This window comes from Juglans regia, chromosome 1, assembly GCF_001411555.2.
Source record: "Juglans regia cultivar Chandler chromosome 1, Walnut 2.0, whole genome shotgun sequence".
NCBI lineage: Eukaryota > Viridiplantae > Streptophyta > Magnoliopsida > Fagales > Juglandaceae > Juglans > Juglans regia.
Window position 1 is genome coordinate 5,383,944 of NC_049901.1, and position 22,341 is coordinate 5,406,284.

Consider the following 22,341-nt stretch of genomic DNA (forward strand, 5'->3'; position numbering starts at 1 on the left):
CCATCTGCCGCCCTCTTAGCTTTCGCTATGCAGAAGTAGGATCATTAAAAATTTATATATTATTTGGAAGGCTAAAAATAAGTAGCAAAAGGGGATAGCTAATCTCCAATCTTCTCTAACGGTACGGTACAAAATTTCAGCTGCATCATCCTCTGTGCACTATACATTAAACTTTTTCTTTTTTTTTAACTATACATAAAACTATTTTGAAATACAAAAGCAGCTTTTATGTACTGATGGACACAACGGGTTCATATCATGTACAGAATGACAAAGACAATGTTCAATCTTCAGCTGCCACATCCATCCTTCGAGTCTGAGACTGAAACATTTCAGCTACATCTGCAGCTGTGCTACATTCTTCTGGATTTCTATCAGAAACGGGGCAGATGAATCTGGGGAATCTGATTGAGATACCTCGAGATGGATGAACTAAACCTATGGCCGCCTTGTGAACTGGTGACAGTGTGAAGTCTGCACCTCTTATTTGCCAAACAAGTTCTGGCAAAAACCACATATCAGGCACCTCAGCTGTTAGATAATATGGTGGCTTTTTGGATAAAATCGTGTCCCCAGAAAAGAAATCTTTCATCTGCATTTCAATGTAGGCATCCCAAGTCAGTGAGTTGTCCCTTCTAAAGAATTATTTTCTCCCGTAACAAACACCAAACTACAAACTACATAAAATGATATGCTGCTAAATGCAGCTTTGGTTCATTTATAACTCTACCAACATGCACATAATAACCATGCAAGCAAGCAACAATCATGATTACCTCTCTGTAAAAAGAATCTGCAAACCCAGACATGACACGGCACACGCTTTGGAATTCCTCAGTGTCAGGGTTGTAACATGCCACAAGAAATGGACTGTACCTGCAACGTAAGACAATCAAAATAAATATTTCTTTAGTAAAGAAACGGATACTTCTCTACCATGAATGAACTATAGTTTATTGTTACATATTTTAAAGATATCAAAAATGCATTTTATTGTCACTCTTTTTCTTTCTGCAATGGTTTTACTATAAACTAAATTTTTCTGCCCTAGAAGGCTAGAAGATGGAAACTATTTTAAGTTTCGCGTAAATTCCAAATCAAGTGTTATAGCAAATAGCTATCCGCAAGCAGCATGAACCAGGGGGGGTCTTACCATCCAGCTTTTCTCCCATTTCCATGCCAAGCACCGATTGGGACTAAATCAAGAGAGTCACATAATCCTTCCACATAGTCACGCTTGACCTTCAAACAAAAGAATGGCGTCAATCAGGGGTTTATAACTTTCTTGCTCTTCGTTAACTATATGAAGTAAGAAAACAGATCTCATATGCCGATAACCTTTAACCATGTGTCAGTACGCTTTGAGGGAGAATATTCAGCATCAACATCTAATGATTTCACAATGATCCCTTCACATGAGGAGCGGAACGCATCTTCAAGAAAAGAATTTATCTTGCTTAATGTGGCTTCATTAGTCATACAAGCATCATTTGCTTCAACCTACAAACAGATAAATCATATAAACCAGTAATCATATAGTGGTTATTTAAAAAGACAACAAAAAACGAAACAAAAGGTAAAACTCAAGCACTTACCGTCATTTCCTTTGCATATTCAAAATATCCCAACTTCTCATCACAAAACAATTCCTTCAATTCTTTGAGTTTTTGGCACAAAGGGTTAAAGGATTAAATTACGGTAAGTTTCAAGGGAAAAGAAGATTCTTAAATCCAGAAATAAAATAATACTGCACCATAAGATGTGGAGATGCATACTTTTTCGTCTTTGGCGGAGAGGAAAACCCAAAAGCCTGCAAGAGAGTATGAGGCAAGCTAAATTTAAAACTTTATTCCAAAGATAAGATTGGATGCTGAAAATAGAATCACTGATTCTTGTAGCCATGTGAAACCTTTCCCCCTGCTAATAATGAGGTCTTAGATTTGGGGATGGAATCTGGGAGGGGAAGGCAACACCATGTTGTGTAACCTTTCTTTTTTTCATTTTCCCAATTAGGACTATGAGTACCGCAAAAAATACACTCATTTGGTTTGACCACTTCCCAAGTCACTCATAAAAAGGAAAATTTCAAAAATATGTTACCACCACAACAAAAACAAATTTCATCCATAAAGTAAAATAAGGAAAGTCATGGAAATAGATGATAAATCAGTCAAATTAATAAATAAAATGCTTAAGATCCACCAACATGCAAGCTCGCAAATTGCAAAACTAGCTAGAGCTCTGCTTGAGCTTGACTCCAGTATAATCAAACCGAGCTTGAATCGTCAAATATTAAACAGGAAAGCAACAGTATTGGGACCACTTCATAATCACAACAAAAAATACATTGAATGACCTCCATTTGATCGCAATTTCTCAATATCATACACACTTGACAGATATATAAAACTTGACTATCTTGGTCAGTAAAGGGGGCAATGTTGATGGATACCACTGCTAAACATACTACAATAGTCCAAAATGTGCACACTTACGTGTACGGTTTTTTCCAAAACATTCGATGCACATATACGAGGCAAGAACACATGTCACGACTCACAATACCAAGACAAAGTTTAAAATAATTACCGTTCTCCATTAGCAAACATTATATCGAATACAAACACGCAAATGTCAACCTGTGTTAACAAGAAACCATCAGAATCATATCTAGAAGTTCAAACAAAAAGCATATTACCTTAAAGGTTCCATTTAAGGAAAAGCTCCATAGCTTTCATATTTAAGCATTAAAGTATTGGAATATATCATGAAGTAAAATAGGTACACATCAAACCTTTATGCTATTCACTGTGATAAAGGTATCTTTGCTCCCTCTCCCTCGTGAAGATAGTTCTTGGAAGGACATGAGTCTGCAGCCATTCTTTCTATCAACTGCAACAACCTGAAACCAGAAAGGAACACATTCAGAATGATTAATGCTTAATTTATGATCTTTCATGTACCAGCTCAAAAATAAACCATCTTAACCTTAAAATAGGATTTAAGGCAAAAAAAAAAAAAAAGCAAACAAGGTTCAATCCCCCAACAACAAAGAAGCATCTGACAGAAACATGGTCTTACTTAATATAAAAAGCCACATTTGCTTACCTCTGCATCCAGTACAAAAGTCACTGCAGAAGGTTTACACGACTCTTTAATTATATTAATCAAATCCGGAAATCTTGATGTTGTTTCATCTCCATTTCGAGAAAAAATATGAAAAGATCCATCAACTAATCTGTGAATTTGGCCACGCTGACCGTCATACCTAAAATCACAACAACAGGAACCAGTTCAGCAGATAATACAGCCAACTTACAAAACAATAAAGCGAAATGGATTATAAAATGCTGATTACATATTGTCTACTCAATGACAACCACCAGACTAATTATGTTCATGACAAAAATGTCATATGCTGACCGAACAAAAGCAAAGAGCAATGGAACTGAATTCTTTTTCTTATTTCAGTAAGAAAACAAGAGCAGAGATATAGAATAGCATCTAACTTGATAAAAGAGTTAAAGTTCCAAACTCTGAATTCAGGAACATATATAAATAACTATGAACATTAGAAAGCCTCTATAAATAACTATTTGAAGTTGAGGACATTAGAAAGAGAACTATGAAGAAGCTAAAAACTACTATTCCCTGTATGACCTAAAGCATGCCTCTATATAGTAAAAAAATAACTGCTTGTCAAGGTCCTCAGATCAGATTTGCTATAAGATTTCATATTACTTTGTTTCTTCCTCATCGGAGAGAGGCCCCCTAGGGAGTGGGACCTATTTGTTGAAAATGGGCAAGTGAGAGGAGAAGGAAGAATGGAAAGGTAATATCTCCAATCTATTCAACTACTCATCTTGCTTGTGGCTAGATTCTTTCAATTCTACCATTACGGTGCCAATACGGTAAATTTAGATAAAAACCTAATCAATAACAATCAAAATTGTATGCAATACTTGTTATCATATCCAAGCAAGAACCCAACATGACTACTGTCACCTGTCCATATGTTAATAAGCATAATATATGATCCAACTCATCAAAACTTAAAATAAATAACTGAATGGGAAAAGACCGCAAGAAAATGATCTATCTACAATAGAAAAAATGGGCATACTTATATTCACATGTAAAAGCTTTATGTTCGAAGAGCTTCAGTGCTTGCGGAATACCATTTGTGATTCTATCAGAAGGAAGAAACAATACAAACAATAAGCCGAAGCATTGCCATGCATCCTGCATAATTCCAAATAGGAAAAACACAAATATTGCATATCCAAGAATATATACTTTGCAAGCATAGGCTTAATAGGAATTCCTGGAACCATAGACAACGTTGAAGAAGAGAATTCGATGCCTTTGTTCATGAGAGAAGGAACAACCAGATCCTGCTTACAATTAATTAAACAGGTGTTACATTTTCAGATAGTGATTGTAACGTACACTTCCCAAATATCTTCCAAGTTCATCACAAAATAGGAGTACACAAAAGAGCAGCCATATAAAGTATGCAGGTCAATTCTATACCGTATAATAACCTATGAATAAAACTCCTTGATTACCCATAAAAAAAATTACATGCTGTATACTAACCACCACCATAACATAATACAAAGGAAATCAACGGGAGTATAAGCAAATTTATCACTAAAGAAAATGTTAAACCTAATAAGATAAATTCCCCAATCCAACACCCCCTCTCCTAATCAAATATTTGGCCACAACTCATTTACAAATTCTATAACATTAGCACTATCTTGTATCGAAGATGCCTTTCCTCTAATATCCAATTTATTTTTCTAAGTACACAATCAAAAGTATGATGCCAACCTTTATTTTTTATATATATATAAGTAAGAAATTTAGTCAAAATCGTAATTAGGCATAGTCCAAATACACAGGAAGTGTACAAGAGAGAGACACCTAATTACAAGCTAACCTTGAAAAATAGTACAAAAGTCATTAAGACTATTCACATCCAATACAATAACCGAAGCCCAAAGCAACAAAGTATGAAAAAAGAAATCTCTAATCCCTTCCACCGATCGTTCTCCATTCTCAAAACAGCGCCCATTCCTCTCATTCCAAATACACCACATAAGACAAAAAGGTACCATCTTCCAAACGGTTGCAATTTGACAGTTTCCTAGAATCCCTCTCCAACACACCAAAAGGTTCACCACCCTCTTGGGCATCACCCAAGCGATTCCCCCGCCTTAGCAAATACCTCATCCCACAAAGCCTTCAACTTCCTATGGTTTATTTCCTCCAAAAGTTGAGGTAGTGGCTATCAAAGCAAGGTGTAAAGTTGTTGAGACAGAAATACTTTGAACAATCAGTCCCTAGGCTAATTAGTTCTAGTTCCAAGATCAGCACTTTGCAATTGATCAAGAACTTGCTAATAATTGCCTTCCAAATGGTGTTTTTTTTATAATTAATAAGAATTTTATTATCACAAAAAGGCATAGCCCAATTACACAGGAAGTATACAAAGGAAATACCTACCACACTCTAGAAAACAGGAAAACTAAAACAGAAACAGATTCAATACATTCTCATCATTCTTTACAAAGATCTTAGCCCACAAACTCAAAAGTAGAAAAGAAAAAGTTTCAAAGATCTTCAAAAGAGCGCTCCTTGTATTCAAAACATTTTTAATTTCTTTCCAGCCATAAACACCACATTAAACACAAATGAATCATTCTCCACCTGGCAGCAACATCTTTTCTCACCTCACAACCACGCCAACATGCAAGAAGCTCCATAACTTCCTTAGGCATCGCCCAAAATAAACATGTCCAACTAATAACCTCATACCACAAAGAGTTTGCCACCTCACAATGTAAAAATAGATGATTTACAGATTCTCCATTCTTCTTGCACATGATACACCAAACGGCTATACACAAACCACGTTCTCTAAGATTATCCGTAGTCAATACTTTCCCTAGAGCAACCACCCAACTGAAGAACACCACCTTAGTAGATAACTTCACCCTCCAAATGCTTTTCCATGAAAATATACAGCCAGAATGACAATTAAGCACCTTATAATAAGAACTGACTAAAAACCTAAAATTTCCAGCGTAGTCCCACAATAGCCTATCCTCTCTTCCCTGCATCACTTTTGAATTATAAATCCTTCCCAAAAAATCTGAAACAACATTAACTTCCCAGTCATTTGGATCTCTAATAAAGTCAACATTCCATAAAATATTATTTTTTTTTATAAGTAATAATCTTTATTGATGTGAATAAAATTAGGCGATGCCCAAGTACACAGGAAATTTACTAAGAGAGGCACCTAATTACATTCTAGTAGACTAAAAAGAAGATAAAAACTCATGAACATTCCCTCCCTTCAATACAATAGCAGAAAACCACTGGAAAATAGAGAATACAAAAAAGTTCCAGATTTTCCCCATTGCACGCTCCTTGTTATTAAAACACCTGTCATTCCTTTCCAACCATAAACACCACATTAAGCACAAAGGAATCATCCGCCACACGGCTGCTAATTGGACACTACTATGAGGTCTATTCCAGCATGCTAATAGGTCCACCACACTCTTGGGCATAGCCCAACTTAGCCTAGCTCTACTAAGAATACCAATCCAAAGCTCCCCAGCCACCTCACAATATAAGAGCAAGTGATCTACCGATTCCCCACTCTTTTTACACATGTAGCACCACTCCATGATCACCATACCTCGTTTTCTTAAATTGTCAACCGTCAATATCTTCCCATGAGCAGCTGTCCAAGTAAAAAAAGTAACTTTAGAAGGCACTAAAACCTTCCATATACTCTTCCATGGAAAGAAAGTGGGCTGTAGGACTATCAAAACTTTATAGAAAGATTTAACAGTAAACTTCTCTTTCCTCGTGTGAGTCCACAACATACAGTCTCCCCCATTGGCCCCTAGCTTTGCTGAATACAAGTAACTGTAAAAATCTGCCAGCTCTTCTAATTCCCAGTCCTGAGCATTTCTTGTAAAAGTGACATTCCAAGTGACCATCCCATTGGCACGACATAGAACTTTTGAAACTAGGGCTTGCTGATTTCCAGCCAAATTAAAAGCAACTGGGAAAGCCAGACAAAGAGGACTCTCCCCACTCCATACATCGAACCAAAAGCGGGTACGTGTTCCATCACCCACCTCAAACTTAAGATGTTTTTCAAAGGTATTCCACCCCTTCCTTATGAATTTCCACAGACTTACTCCGTAAGACCCCCTACCCTCCTTAGAGCACCATCCCCCCCCCACTCACAACCATACTTATAATCAATAACCTCTCTCCACAGCGAATTTCCTTCCTTATGATACCTCCACAACCACTTCCCTAAGAGTGTCTTGTTGAAAACACACAAGTTTCGTACCATTAACCCCCCATTCGCCAATGGACAGCTCACCCTTTGCCAACTCACAAGGTGAAATTTTGTGGGAGGAATTGGCAGGTCTTCATTCCTTATGGGATTTACCCTGGGTTTTTTGCGGAGATTTTAATATTGTTCGGTTCCCTAGTGAGAGGGCAGGGGCCTCTACGTCGTCAGGGGCAATGGAAGCCTTTTCAGAGTTGATCTTTGATCTGAATCTTGTGGATCTTCTGCTGGTTGGGGGGGCCTACACTTGGTCCAATAGCCGAGGGGGGTCCCGGCTGGATAGATTTCTAGTCTCCTCTTCTTGGGAGACGCATTTCCCGGACCTATGTCAGAAAAGGCTGCCACGTGTTTGTTCCGATCATTTCTCAATTTTGCTTGATTGTGATGGTATTCGTGGGGGTAGACGTTCCTTCAAATTTGAGAATATGTGGTTGGAAGTTGAAGGATTTGCAGATAAGGTAAGGGTTTGGTGGGACAATTATTCTTTTGAGGGCACCCCTAGTTTCATAGTGGGGGGTAAACTTAAAGCCCTCAAGTATGACTTGATGAAGTGGAATGAAGAAGAATTTAGACATACGGAAGTGCAGAAAAATATCCTTTGGGATGAGTTGCAGGCTTTGGAGGAAGGGGTTGTTAATGCAGACTCTTTATTACGGAAGAAAGTGGTGGTGACCGAAATTGAGAAAGTATTGTTGCTAGAAGAAATATCTTGGAGGCAAAGATCAAGGGCACTTTGGTTGAAGGGGGATAAATATACTAAGTTTTTCCACAAGGTGGTTAATTCACATAGGCGCAACAATGCCATTGAAGTACTCCATTCCGGTTCTAATGTGTTATATTCTTCCGAAGAAATCCAAGATCACATAGTGCAGTATTATGAGGATCTCCTTGCTAAAAAAGAAGAATGGCGTCCCAAACTAGATGGTTTACCCTTTGCTCAACTGGATTTGGATGTAGCTGGATGGTTGGAGAGGCCTTTTGATGAAGAGGAGGTGCATCTCGTGGTGAAAAGTATGTGCAGAGACAAAGAACCCAGTCCGGATGGTTTCTCTTTGGCTTTCTTTCAGGAGAGTTGGGACATTATGAAAGAGGAAGTGATGCAGATTTTCCATGCTTTTCATTCTAGTCAAAAGTTTGAGAAGTCACTAAACGCCACTTTCATTGCTCTCATTCCGAAAATAGCCGGTGCATATGAATTGAAAGACTTCCGGCCTATTAGTTTGGTAGGGGGGATTTATAAAATCATATCAAAGGTGTTAGCTAATCGTATGAGTTTGGTTATGGACAAACTCATTTCCAAACCTCAAAATGCATTTGTAAAGGGTCAGCAAATCCTGGATTCAGTGTTGATAGCAAATGAGTGTTTGGATAGTCGGTTGCGAGAGGGCACCCCGGGGGTTCTTTGCAAGCTCGATATGGAGAAAACTTATGACCATGTATGTTGGGATTTCCTCCTTTATATGCTTAGAAGATGTGGTTTTGGGGATAGATGGTGTGCTTGGATTAAACATTGTGTCTCAACCGCTCGATTTTCGGTCCTAGTCAATGGAAGACCTTGTGGTTTTTTTCAATCTTCCAGGAGTTTGATACAAGGGGATCCACTATCCCCTTTCCTTTTTGTCATTGTAATGGAGGCATTGAGTCGTATGGTGGAGGCCGCTATAAGGGGGGGATTTCTTGCTGGTTTTTCAGTGGGCAGCAATAGTAATACCAGCTCCATTTCTCATTTACTTTTTGCAGATGATACGCTGCTGTAAGTGGCCAGATTCAAGCTTTAAGGGCAGTTTTGTCGTGTTTTGAAGCTGTTTCGGGACTCAAGGTGAACTTGGGGAAGTCAGAGCTGGCTCCGGTGGGGGAGGTGAACAATATAGCCTCTTTAGCGAAGTTACTAGGTTGCAAAATTGCCTCTCTCCCTATGAAATATCTTGGACTCCCCTTAGGAGCGTCTTTCAAAGCAAAGAGCATTTGGGATGGGGTGGTAGAGAAGGTTGAGCAACGACTTTCAGGATGGAAACGGCTATATCTATCGAGAGGGGGGAGATTAACCCTTATCAAAAGCACTCTTTCCAACCTTCCCACTTACTATCTTTCTCTATACATTGAAGATAATCTGCCACAACAACATTTTGATCCCTTGCCAGCCTGTAGAGAGATGGAAAATCCGATTTAAGAGCTGATTCCCCACACCAAATTTCATGCCAAAAGAGAATCATCTTCCCTTCCCCCACCTTAAATTTAATATATTTAGAAAACTCCCCCCAACCTTTCCTAATAAACTTCTATAAACTCACCACATACGCTCCTCTAACTTCTTTAGAACACCAATCCCCCCACCCACTCCCATATTTAACAGCAACAACATTCTTTCCATAAAGCATCTCTCTCTTCATGATATCTCCAAAGCCATTTCCCAATGAGTGCTTTATTAAACAACCTCAAATTTCTAACCCCCAATCCTCCACAAAAAAACTGGTTGACAAACCTTGTTCCAACTAACCAAATGAAACTTCTTTTCCTCCCCATAAGAAATTACGATAACAGAGCTTGAATTAATGCAGTCACAATTCAAAAACAGAGCTTGAGGATTAACAAATAAAAACAAATTCTATTAGCAGCATGAGCAGAGAAGCATTTCTTTTTTTTATTAAGTACGAGCAGAGAAGCATTTCTTTTCAAAACAGTTTACAAAATAAACAGATGTAGCATATAGCTGTAACGAATGTACGAGCTCTGCCCCCGAACAAGAATAAAAGAAAATTCAAAATTTAAGTTTCCAGAGAAGGAAAAAGAATGAAAACAGCAAAGAATTTTAATGCATAAAACCAATACTAACCAAATTGGGGAGGATATTATAGGCTTCAACCACTGCCACAGAAAGGCACTGGAAAGAAACCAAAAGATCAAGTAACCATCAGAAACTATATAACAAAAACAAATTCTACAAATTAAGTATACCCACATTAAATAATTACTAATTGACTTCACAAACAAAATTCACAAACAATCTTGGAAAATTTTAAAAAGAAAAAAGAAAAAGAAAAAATGTTCAAAAATTATCAGAGATTATGTAGAAACTTATTTGTTTGAATGGTAGATAGGATAAAAGATCTAAAAAGTGCCAACTAAATGGAGAATTAAAAAGATAAAATCATAAAACGATGAGAAAAAAGGCAGATCTAGTTAAAAGCAGTGGAATGAATTCACCTGAAGCCTGTCCTTCAAATTATCAACTCTTCCTTCAGGGTAAAAGCCAGGGGAGGAATTAAAAACAACTGCTTGAGCCAAAGCAGGAAGAACAGTTCGGATCATTGCTCCAATCCGTAAATTCCTTATCTGCAGAGAAATGATACTGAGAACCAGGCACTCACAAAACATAGTTCAGTACAGAAGTTAAACCGCATGTTAAGTTCCACCAATTATCATACGCATTAAAAAATATTTCTGCCTCTCTCCCACCCTATTTGAAAGTAGATACTGAAACCAACACTCTTCCTAAAATTCTCTTAGATGAGCACAGTATATGTGTTCAAGTATGAAAAGAAGGTGACTTCAGAAGCAACAGATCCTCCCTTCTGCTTTCTTACCTTATTCAATTCAAATGGCAAAATATAAGTATTAAGATAAATGTAGACATGTCCAAATCAAACTATGTTAAAAGACTTACCAAAGTTCTAACAAGAAACTTCATCTCCTTCTCTCTACAAGTACACATGAGATTTACAATAAGGTTTTTCTTTCGAACAGTACTTCCATTGCCTGTTTGTACACTGATGAATATCATATAAGAAGACCGAGGATTTTATAACAAACTGCTAGCAATTAGTGTCACGTCTAAATATGTAAATCATTTAAATCAGTTCTTTTTTTGATAAGCCATTAAAGTAGGTTCATTAAATTCCATAATCTCGAACTTGAAGTTTATTGAAATTATTTCTTTCATACTAATCAACAATACAAAAGAGATGATTTCTTTTAAAACCTCTAGAAATAAGACTCAGTTTGGTAGGGCTTCTCAAAGGTACTGTGTTATAAAAGCAGAAATGAACCTTGAGCTATTTTGATAACCCAAAACGCAACTATCTTGACAATTTTAACAAAGTCTTGTGATCTTTAAAACCATCCACAATTGTCTTCCATATTTTAAAAAAAAAAAGACTCATATCATTATAAAATCATATTGTTAAAGTATTAGGATAATGCTAAGGTGGTAATATTTACTAACTGCAATAGCATATCCAGGTAATTATCAAAATTTCAAAACAAGCACCAAGAGAATATAATGGAAAAATGAAAACAAAAGTCACCATCGATGAAAAAGTTATAAAATGGAAAAACATTTTTGAGGTTGAAACAGGCAGAAGTTAGAAGGAAAAATCAAGTATTGTATCTCTCTCGCACGTGCATGCACGTACACCTAAATGCTAAGACCTTTTCCTGCACCCACTGTTTTGGGGGAAGGAGATGCTCATTTGTCTAAAAACTACCCTAACTACTAAGGCATTACACCTCACTGATAATCCCATCCAATTACGGCTATCCTTCTTCTACTTATCCCTTTGGCATGTCAGAAAACTACCACTGAATAATCATCAATATGTCCATTAAGCTCATAATTATTTGATAGGTAATCAAGAAGTTTTATTCATAGAAGTAGGCAAAGCCCAAGTGCACAGGGCCATTAAGCTCATAATTCTGTCATAAATAGAAAACCAAGATGGATTATTCATACCTTATCTTTCGGAGTGCAGAAAATACATCTCTAATTAGAAGTGGTGAAGGAGTGACAAGTAAAGTCTGTGTTTGTCGGCATTCTTGAGCAACATCACCTTTAAGCAAAATAGACTATTTCATACGTTATATAAGAATCTTGCAGCAAGAAACAGTTTGGCAGACAATCTAAATCATGAAAAAAAACATTTGTTACTACCAAGATCACCGAGCTTGTTATACATCTCCCTTATTTTGCACCGGTTTGTGCCACATGCCTCTTCCAATGCTGATGTGACCAAACTTCCACCGATATTTAGTTCCTGGAGCATAGTATGACATGAGGACAAGCACGGGAGCAGATTCTTAGAGCCCGTTTGGATACTTAGAATATCTCAGTATATCTGTGAACAGTAGTGAAATAGTTTGAGTTAAAATGTTTTATTGGGTTTTGAGAAATGAGAGAGAAAAAGTTGAATAAAAATATTATAAAGTTAAAAAATTGTTTGAATATAATTTTTTAATATTATTTATGTTTTGAAATTTGAAAAAGTAGTATTTTTTTTGTGTTTTGTTTGGAAATTTAGGAAAGTTGTAGTGATTAGATGAAAAAATTAAAAATTTGAAATTAAAAAGTATTTTATGTTTGAGTGATATTTGAGAAAGAAATATCTGATAATACTTGAGAACAGTTATAGTGCCAAACGAACCCTAATGTCAAAAGATTTCCAACCCCAGAGACTGGACAGGTTGAAAAGGTTCTTTAACCTGTCAGATTTTCGATTTTAGTAAATGGCACTCCTAAAGGTTTCTTCAATAGCTCTTGGGGCTTGAGAGTCTGAGACAAAGGGACCCTTTATCTCCTATTTTGTTTGTTTTGGTAATGGATGTGTTGAGTAGAATGTTGAAGGCAGCGTCGGACAGGGGCATTATTTCGGGCTTCAAGGTGGGTGGCTCTTCGAATGGTTGCTTAATGTATCTCATCTTCTCTTCGTTGATGACACGTTGATCCTTTGTGAGCTGGACCCCAATCAGATTCACTCCTTGAGGGCCCTTTTGCTTTGTTTTGCAGCTGTCTTTGGACTTAAGGTGAATCTATTGAAATCTAAAATGGTTCATGTTGGCTTGGTTCATAACTTAGGTGAATTGGCTGCTATCTTGGGCTGCAAGGTGTCATCTTTGCCTATGAATATATTGGTCTTCCCTTGGGGACTCCTCATAAATCCAAGGCAATGTGAGATGGGATTGTTGAAAATATCGATATAGATTGGCCGGTTGGAAGAGGATTTATTTGTCCAAAGGTGGTAGAACCACCTTAATAAAGAGCACGTTATCTAACTTCTCAACATACTTTTTATCTTTATTTCCTTTGCCTGCAAGGGTGGCGAATAGACTAGAGAAGCTTTTTTGTGATTTCTTGTGGTGGTTTGGGCATTAGAAAGATGAAAAACTTCAATATTGCACTACTAGGGAAGTGGTTATGGCAGTACCATCGGGAAGGGGATGCTCTTTGGAGGAATTTTATTGATGTCAAATATGGGAGTGTTTGGGGAGGTTGGTGCTCAAATGAATTAAGAGGGACATATGGTGTGGGAGTTTGGAAATTTATCCGGAATGGATGGGAAGATTTCTTCAACAATTTGAGATTTGAGGTGGGAAGGGGAACACAAATCGGATTCTGGTAAGACACTTGGTGTGGTGAAGTTGCCTTGATGAATGCCTTCCCCTCTCTTCACAGGATTGCATTGGACAAGGATGCTTCAGTGGCCAATAACATGGCCATTTCTTCTGGTTCTCCTCAATGGTCTGTGAGGTTTATTAGAGCTGCCCGGGATTGGGAGATGGGAGATATTACAAAATTTTATGGTGCATTATATGCGCTAAATTTAAATGTTGGAGGGGAGGACATGTTGCTTTCGATTCATTCGGGGAACAAGAACTTCTCGGTAAACTCCTTTTATAAGGTTATGTCGATCCATTCTACCATTGTCTTCCCTTGGAAGAGCATTTGGAGGAGTAACGTTCCCCTCAAGGTTGCTTTATTTGGCTGGTTGGCCTCCCATGGAAAAATAGTGACTACTGATAAGCTAAGAAAGTGTGGTATTGTTATAACAGATTGGTGCTTTATGCAAAAAAGAAATGGTGAATCAGCGGATTATCTTCTTCTTCATTACGCCGTGGTTAAGGCTATATGGGATGAAATCTTTACTAGACTTGGTATTGTTTGGTGGTAGATTTACTGTCATGTTGGAGAGGTATTCAGGGCAATCGTCAAATAGCAGTTGTATGGAAGATGGTGCCTCTATGTCTCATGTGGTGCACATGGAACGAACGGAACGGTCGTTGTTTTGATAACAAGGAACGTTCAATGGGAGGGTTCAAGGACTTTTTCTTTCATACATTGTTACTTTGGGCTTTGGCTATTGTATTTAAAGGGATTAGTTTTAATGACTTTTATGATGTTTTCCACAGCGCTTAGCTTGTAATTAGGTTCATCTCTTGTACACTTCAGTGTACCGGAGCAAGGCCTAATTACATGGATCAATGAATTCTTCTTACTTATAAAAAAAAAAATTGCCATTGTCAGCAGAATCATTAAGAGTGCATTGGGCAGAAAGAACATTTAAAGTATCAAGGTTATGTATAACAATATCTAATCTGAGTATGTCTCATCAAAATCATCAAAACCACACCCAAAATAATTAAGGTTTTGTTTGGTTATGCAATTCAGATGAGATGAGATGAGATGAGATGAGATGAAATGTTTTGTTGAAAGTTGAATAAAATATTGTTATAATATTATTTTTATTTTGAGATTTGAAAAAGTTGAATTGTTTATTATATTTTGTGTGGGAGTTTGAGAAAGTTGTAATGATTATATGAAAAAAGATGAGATGAGATAGTTTGGTTTTGTGTAACCAAACCATCCCTTAAGTTGCATCATAAACGCATCACATATTTCCATTTTTCCTGATATTATCAATTTTAGGGTACCTTTTCAGAAAAAGTAACAACAATAGGATGGGGATGGACTTGTAACTGAGAAACAGTGAAAACTCAATCAATTTTAAGAATAGAAATCAGAAAATTTAAAAATTTCGCACAAATTTAAAAGAACAAGAAAACAAGCAAACTTCTTTGATAGATCTCTACATAAACCATGCCCTTCACATAATGACTAGCCCCACAATGGTATTATTTATACAGCATAAACCAAACAAAAAGTTACTAACGATATTTCTTTATTGTGATAACTGACCACCAAGTCAAAGTCATCTCCAACTCCAGAACAGGAGAAAGATTGCAGAGGGAAGGGACTCACTATATTTTCATGGTTAGCAGCAATCTTATTTGTGCACAAATATACGGCGGGCAACACATCCTCAGGAGACAAGGTCAGCAGACTGTCATAAAAACAATTGCAGGCAAAGATTGTGCCCCATTTAGATACCCTAATGAAACCATAACAGAAAGAATGTATATCTATCTATGTATCTATCAACAGTATCAAAGATGAAATCTACAGCAATAAACCTTCTGAACATATTGCACAACATAGAAGTAGCTTTTATCTTTCCTTTCTCATCCTCAAGCAGGTCAAATGTTCTCGCAAGATGTATATATGGAGCAGGTTGCCCACTTCTCCAGCATGCTGCAAATGTATCTCAGCAAGGTGAAATATTGCCATTAAAAATATTGAGAATCAAAAGATATGAACAAGAAAACTCAAGATGTTAGAGAACTTCAAATTATAAAATGACCAACCATGCTTTATAGGATCGTATTTTTCTGACGGTAGTGCTACAAGAGTTGCATCCAGATCCTTTGTTAACAATGCCTGCACAGAGATATCGGGAGTATGTTCTGATTTCCCTGACGCATTCTTTTTTTGGCCAGGAGAGTAGTTGTCCATATTGCTCTGCTCCAGAACTGATTTAACAGAGTCACCAAGGCCACCCTGAGTATCACAGTAGTATATATCCAGTGCCTTGTTAACATCTCCTTTTGTTTTATTTAGGATGGTAGCAGCATAGCCATTAGATGATTCGTTACCGCTTATTATTTGAATAAACTGAGCTATTTCATCCCTGTATAATTTCGCATCATCATCAGGCACCAGATTTTCATCTTTAGGGCTTTCCTCCAACAAGGTTCCAACCTTACCACCTTGGGAAACATCAGGCAAAACTTTACTGAAAAACCTTGTTATTGTAGGTTGTTTTGATCCACCAGAGTACGACTTTGTATTGATCTTTACTTTCTTGTCCGGCTTATTCTCGGTCTTTGTTTTCGTTTTTCCAGGAGAAGTGCCATTTTTAATTGAATTGACTTTTACCTTCTTGTTTGGCTCAGCCTCAATAGTCCTTTTCCTTTTTCCAGGGGAAATGTTACTCTTGATTGAATCTATCAGGTTGACAGACTTATCAAATTGACTTAAAAATTTGTCCACACTTCCAACAGGATTGCTCGTAACAAAGCCTGGGTTTGAAACCGAGGTGGAGTCATTAAGTAAGCTTTTCTGAGAAGACTCAGAAGCTTTACTAGCTAATACTTGCTTGTGAAATTCAGTTTCACGCTCATAGAAATTGGAGGCCGCCTCAACAATATCCCTTCCAGAGCTGCTAATCAGATCTAAGATTTGGCTTCTAGTGACCCATGCTGGCAAACAATCACAAAGTTCCTGAATGATTTTCTCTGTTTCATCGTCATTTAACATGGATAGATCTTGTGAACAAGGTTGTTGGAGAGGAGATGCATCCTCATCATTCAATAAGACTGGATCTTGTGTAGCCGGTTCTTTCAGAGACAATGACGATTCCAACACAAAACCCGGATAACCAGTTTTAATGACTTTTGACACAGATGTCTCGGCCTCGTTATCCCGGTCCAGACACTCATTTGAGGCACCACTGGCATCCTTTTCAACCATCTCAAAAGAGCCTCGATAAAAGCCCCTCAAGAACTCTTTCTTGTTGGCCATTTCATCAACAAACCCAGCAAAATGCTTTCGCATTTTATTAGCATGCTTACTCTCAAGGTTTTCAACATCCAACCCCACTGTAGGAACAACACGCTTCGGTTTCAACAGCTTCACATAATTCCTAAGTTCATCATAGTTTGAATGTTCACTATACGGTACAAGATGAATATCAAAAGAATCCTTAGACCTCACCGTAAATTTATTGCGCTTCACTTCATATGTCCACCCTGTCGGAACAAAACCCACAACCTTCGAGTACCCTCTTTCCTCCATGATCTCCTTCATTTTCACAAAATTCGGCCTAAAATAAGGCCATGTCTCACCCAATACATTCCACCCAACAACATGAACATCACTTTCACGCTCATCCTCTGTAAACACCCCACTATCACCGTACCCCAAGACACGCAGAATCTCCATTTTTCTAGCGTCCACATATATCTTCCTGTCACACCTCCGAGCAATTTCAAGCAAAATCTTCTCTTTCCCAATAACATAAGTAGCTACAAGAAACAAAACGTTTTTCATTAGGCCATCCTTGTCATACGCACCTCCTATTCTCTCTATGACACTTGCAACATACTCGACAGACTCATCTTGTGACGGAAACACAAATTTCGGATTACAATACGTAGTATCCAAGAAAACCGCATCCGATCCGGTAAATTCAGAGAAAAGAGGCTCTAATTTCATGGAATCGCAAAACCGGAAATCGCCCGTGTGAACAAACCTCTCGAATTTGCCGTTGGGACCTGGAATCCTGAACAGAAATTGCACCGCACCGGGACAATGATTCGCGTCGACAAGTGTAACCTCACTGCCGTCGATTGCAACAGTTTCGCGAAGCGGTAATGGAATGACGAACGGCGAAGGGACTTTGAGAACTTCAACGAGGAGACGAGCGGTAGTGTGGGAGCAGAAAACGACGCCTCTGGACCAATTGGGGGAGAGGCCGGTGTAGTGGTCGGAGTGGAAGTGGGAAAGGAAGTAGGAAACGGAGAAATCACCGGCGAAACGGAAGGCATCGATCGCGAAACGGGTTTTGGGGATGAGTTTGGACCGGGGAAAAGAGGTGGGAACGGAAGCAAGAGAGAGAGGGAGTGGTGGTTCTTGTTGTTGGCGGAGGGATTGAAGGGCAGTGAGGAAGAGATGGGAGGAGTCCAGTGCTAGGGTTTCGGAGGATTGGGAGGCCATGGCCCATGGAACAGAGGGAGTCTAGCGGTGAGTGGTTTTCTTTGGAGGACTACAATGGAAGACGAGGCATTCTGGTGGGCGCGAGCAACGAGAAATAGGAGAGAGGCGCGTATTGTACATGTGAAGCGTACAAGTCGTAGGACGTAGGTTGTTCTATTTTACGAGAGCATTGGCATTAAATTAAGAGAAAATATAAATCACATTTTACTGTACATAACATATTCTGTACACTAAGTGTATTGGATAAAAAAAAAAAAAAAAAAACCCACAGCATTGGTGTACTGCAGTTATGGGCTGATGTTCAGAAGAATTCTTAAATTAACTAAATACTTTTTTATCTTTAAATTTAATAAATATTACTGAACATTGTTATATACAGTATTTAAATAGAGATTATATTATAAATCTAATTAATTTTTTTTTAATTTTTTTTAAAATTATAATAATATTCTTATTAAAATAATATTTTTTTTATATAATAAAGAATTTGTACATACAATCTTCTAATAAAAATTACTAATAAAATTTCTCAATATCATTTATATTTACTCCATATTAAATTAATTAAATTATTTTTATCCAAACTATAAACTACAGTAAATTTATTTTTCTTTTTATATTTATTATATCTACAATATAATAATCTCAAAAAATACATATAAGATTATTATATTATAAATTGTTAGATTGTGAAAATATAAATGAATATAATTTGTTAGAGATTATTAAAGATTATGAAAATAAAATAAATAAAAAATAATAAAAATATTTTATTATTATAAAGAGTGTGGTAAATAATTTAATATAAATTTTAAATTTTAAATGATTAATTAAATGTAAAAAAATTATATATTAGTCAAAATTTAAAGAATAGAATAAACAATTCAATATTAATGCTCCGAGAGGTCATTGTTTTTTTTCTTGTTTTCTTTTTTTGACAAGAATTGCTTGTTCTGTACTATACGAATTTAAAGTCGCTATGCAATCGTCCGCTCCGGTCTGTTCGGTTTCATGAATTGAAAATTTTATTTTGTCCCATCGGATCATTAGCTATCAATCTGATTAGATCAATGAACATTTTAATTTACAGATTAAGTCATCTCTTTAATATTTTATATATAATTAATAAATATTAAATAATTTTATTATATATATAATTAATGATGATTCTTTTAATAAAAATTATATAATTAATTTATATAATTACTATATAATAATATTTAAAATATTTATACATTTGATGGATCTCGATCCGATCTCATTTAAAAACACAACACTTCGAAATCGATTAATAGACTATTGGCCCGATCCAATCCGGTCTGCACCATTCGGTCTGATTGATTTCTTGAATTCGAACCAACCGCCGTCTATTTTTATAAAATTTCTTTCTAATATAATAACACTTTTCTTTATGAAATTGTGGGAAACGATGATCCTTATCCAAACCATATTAATTCGATTTGTTTTAAATAAAAAATTATTAATAATAAAAATTAAATATAATAAGTTATTGATGTAATTGAAAACGATAAAATTTAAACAGTTTTACTACATACAACCGGCTGGTACAACCGCCGAGTAACCGGCTGACGTAGCATCATCTGACAGAATAAAAAAAAAACCAAAAAAATGAGTGAAAAGCATAAAGAAGACATGTGAGGAGAGAGAAACCCAAATACCAAACCCATAGTGAAGGGAAGATGCCGCACAGTTGGAAACCCATTTTACCACATCTTCAACATTCCTCCAGAGTGAAGTCCTAGTTTTCCTTCCTAAAAACTAAACCAACGGCCGTTGGCTTTCGCTCGTGTTACCAAATCAACGCCATAGGATTTTCTTCCTAATCTCCTTCATTTGTTTGGACTTCAAAACCCTCTTCGTCTTTCTCTGTCTCGTACGCACTGCACCCCATTTTCTCTTGGGAACATTTTATCGAATTTTGACTCAAGCATTTGGTGTTTACAATTCAATCTCTCTCCATTTTGTTCAAGATCGGTGATCCTGTCTCTGTCGGTGATGTGTAACCCTGTCTTCTCTCTTGTGTTTCATTTTCCTGGTTGAATCTCTGCACTAGTTCTATTATTGCTGATTTTAATTTAGAAAGGGACGAAATTTCCAAATCCAAACCCAGACACCCACAAGCACATAAAATAGATAAATGCGTATTTGCATAAACAAACATAGAGAGAGAGAGAGAGAGACTTGTGCACAAACTCAAAAACCCAAACCACCACAAAAAGCTCCCAACAAGACAGGACTCCAAATTCCCACATAAATGACACACAAAATCAAACCCAAATCATAACACTTCCAGTCCCAATCCAAAATCACAAATGCTCAAACAACCGCAGAGTCTTTGAAAATTATGCTCGTTCCAAAGTTTCCACAGGAATTACAAGGATACTAGTGACCTAGCTAGCTTGGATTGATGGGTTTTTTTGGTTTGAAGAATGAAAACCGTCGAATGAGGAAGTTGACTTCGAGTAAGGGGTTGTGGCAATCTAAAGGAGTCCTCGTTGTCCAAACCTCGTCGTTAAACGGAGGGTGAGATCAGAGTTTTGTTTTGAGGAACGACGAAGTTTGTTGAGAAATGAAGAAGTTTTTATCTCTCCGCCTACTACGAACTTTAAATAAAACACACCGTTTCGTTATGACGTGGCGACTACCCGACGGTTACCCAGCCGGTTGTAAATAGCATTTTTGAAATTTAAAATATGATGATCAATTATTCATTTATCATTCGAGTTATGCAGAAAGTACAAAACCAGCGCAAATATGAGCCTAATTGGTCACAGGGTTGCAGCTTGAACAAAAACATGTTAGGGATCCTGGGATCGAACCGTCGTTAATACTCCGCAATCATGATAATTCTTATAAGCCAGACAATGCTTAATCTTACTCATGTCCAGCTTGCTGATAAGCATTTGATGCAAGAAAAAAGTTATCTACAGTCGCTGTGCGTAACTACTGGAAAGTCAGTACCTACGTGAAAAATAAAACGGCACTATTTCAATCAAATGGAAAACGATCTGCTTCATCCCCTCTCCTTCATCTTCCCACAAACACTTCCTCCCTTCAAAGACCACTCTTCCCACGAACAACATTGCCTCCCTTTGAAGACCACGAACAAGCCCTCCTTTTGTCGTCTTTCGAGATCTTCCCTCCCACGAAGTTGCTCTGCCTCTCCACAAATCTTTAGCTAACCACTTAACGTTTTGTTAGTAATTTGGTATTATAATATCCAACGAATTTGAATATTATCTCAATTTCTGCAACTCTCAAAATTTCATATTTTTAAGGTATTATTTTCTGAAAATTTAAGGTCCCTTCTGCAAAACTCATCCGGCATTTGTGTCGTTGAACTGTTGCATTATATGGATAGACTTCATATGGTTCCTGGGTATAATGGTTTTTGTTTGAAGCTATCCACTAGCTATTGTGTTTTAATTGTTTGTAAATTTAAACGCCATGTTTCCCCTATCGGGTAGGTTGGAAAAAAAAATATTTTAGGCATCTCGTGTATTCCTTAATAAACGATAGAAATTCTACTTCATTTTTGTGGTTAGCTAAGTAGGTCAGGCCATATCCTCTCAGTTTCTTACATTGTAGAAGATAAAGTTTGAGGGAGTTAATCCAAGACTTCTTTCAGATCTCAATTTTTTTTTCTTGATGGAGAAATGCTTCAACGAACCAGGAATCCTTGATTGTGCTCTAATATACTATTCACCCGAAGAAGAAGAAAAATCTTACATTTTCCTTTCCTTCCAACATTTTTCTTTCTTTGCTTTGTCCTTTTTGGTTTTTTTTTCTTTCCACGTAAGCTCCCCCATATACAGCCGATTACCCACCGTTTGCAAATGCCGCTTGTACGCAGTAGAGGTGTTGATGCAATTCTTAATGTTGACTAATCAAGCTCGAGACTCATCTGATAAAATTGGTCTTGTTTGCTTTCAAAAAACATCTCATCTAATCATTACAACTTTCCTAATTTTCAATACAAAATAACTAAACAATTCAACTTTTTCAAATCTCAAAACAAAAATAAGATTAAAAAATATATTATAACAATATT

General features: G+C 36.9%; 1 protein-coding gene across 3 annotated transcripts; it reads right to left on the bottom strand.

Annotated features, from left to right (window-relative positions):
- Positions 1 to 42: 42 nt before the first annotated feature.
- LOC108988120 (DNA ligase 6) lies at positions 43 to 18,379 on the bottom strand. Of its 3 annotated transcripts, XM_018961244.2 has the most exons (19): positions 15,860 to 18,379; positions 15,629 to 15,746; positions 15,417 to 15,498; positions 12,315 to 12,417; positions 12,117 to 12,213; positions 11,052 to 11,154; positions 10,592 to 10,720; positions 10,221 to 10,268; positions 4,297 to 4,394; positions 4,124 to 4,189; positions 3,109 to 3,268; positions 2,795 to 2,902; positions 2,590 to 2,639; positions 1,776 to 1,810; positions 1,596 to 1,657; positions 1,339 to 1,500; positions 1,154 to 1,242; positions 777 to 876; positions 43 to 592 (listed from the first exon to the last, which is right to left on the bottom strand). In XM_018961244.2, exons 1-19 carry the CDS (start codon positions 18,267 to 18,269, stop codon positions 284 to 286), a joined length of 4,329 nt encoding a protein of 1,442 aa, XP_018816789.1. In that variant the 5' UTR covers positions 18,270 to 18,379; the 3' UTR covers positions 43 to 283. The 3 variants fall into 3 exon arrangements, with proteins under 3 accessions (XP_018816789.1, XP_018816791.1, XP_018816793.1); XM_018961246.2 differs by lacking the exon at positions 10,221 to 10,268; XM_018961248.2 differs by lacking the exons at positions 43 to 592; positions 777 to 876; positions 1,154 to 1,242; positions 1,339 to 1,500 and having other exon boundaries at positions 1,754 to 1,810.
- Between the last annotated feature and the right edge of the window lie 3,962 nt (positions 18,380 to 22,341).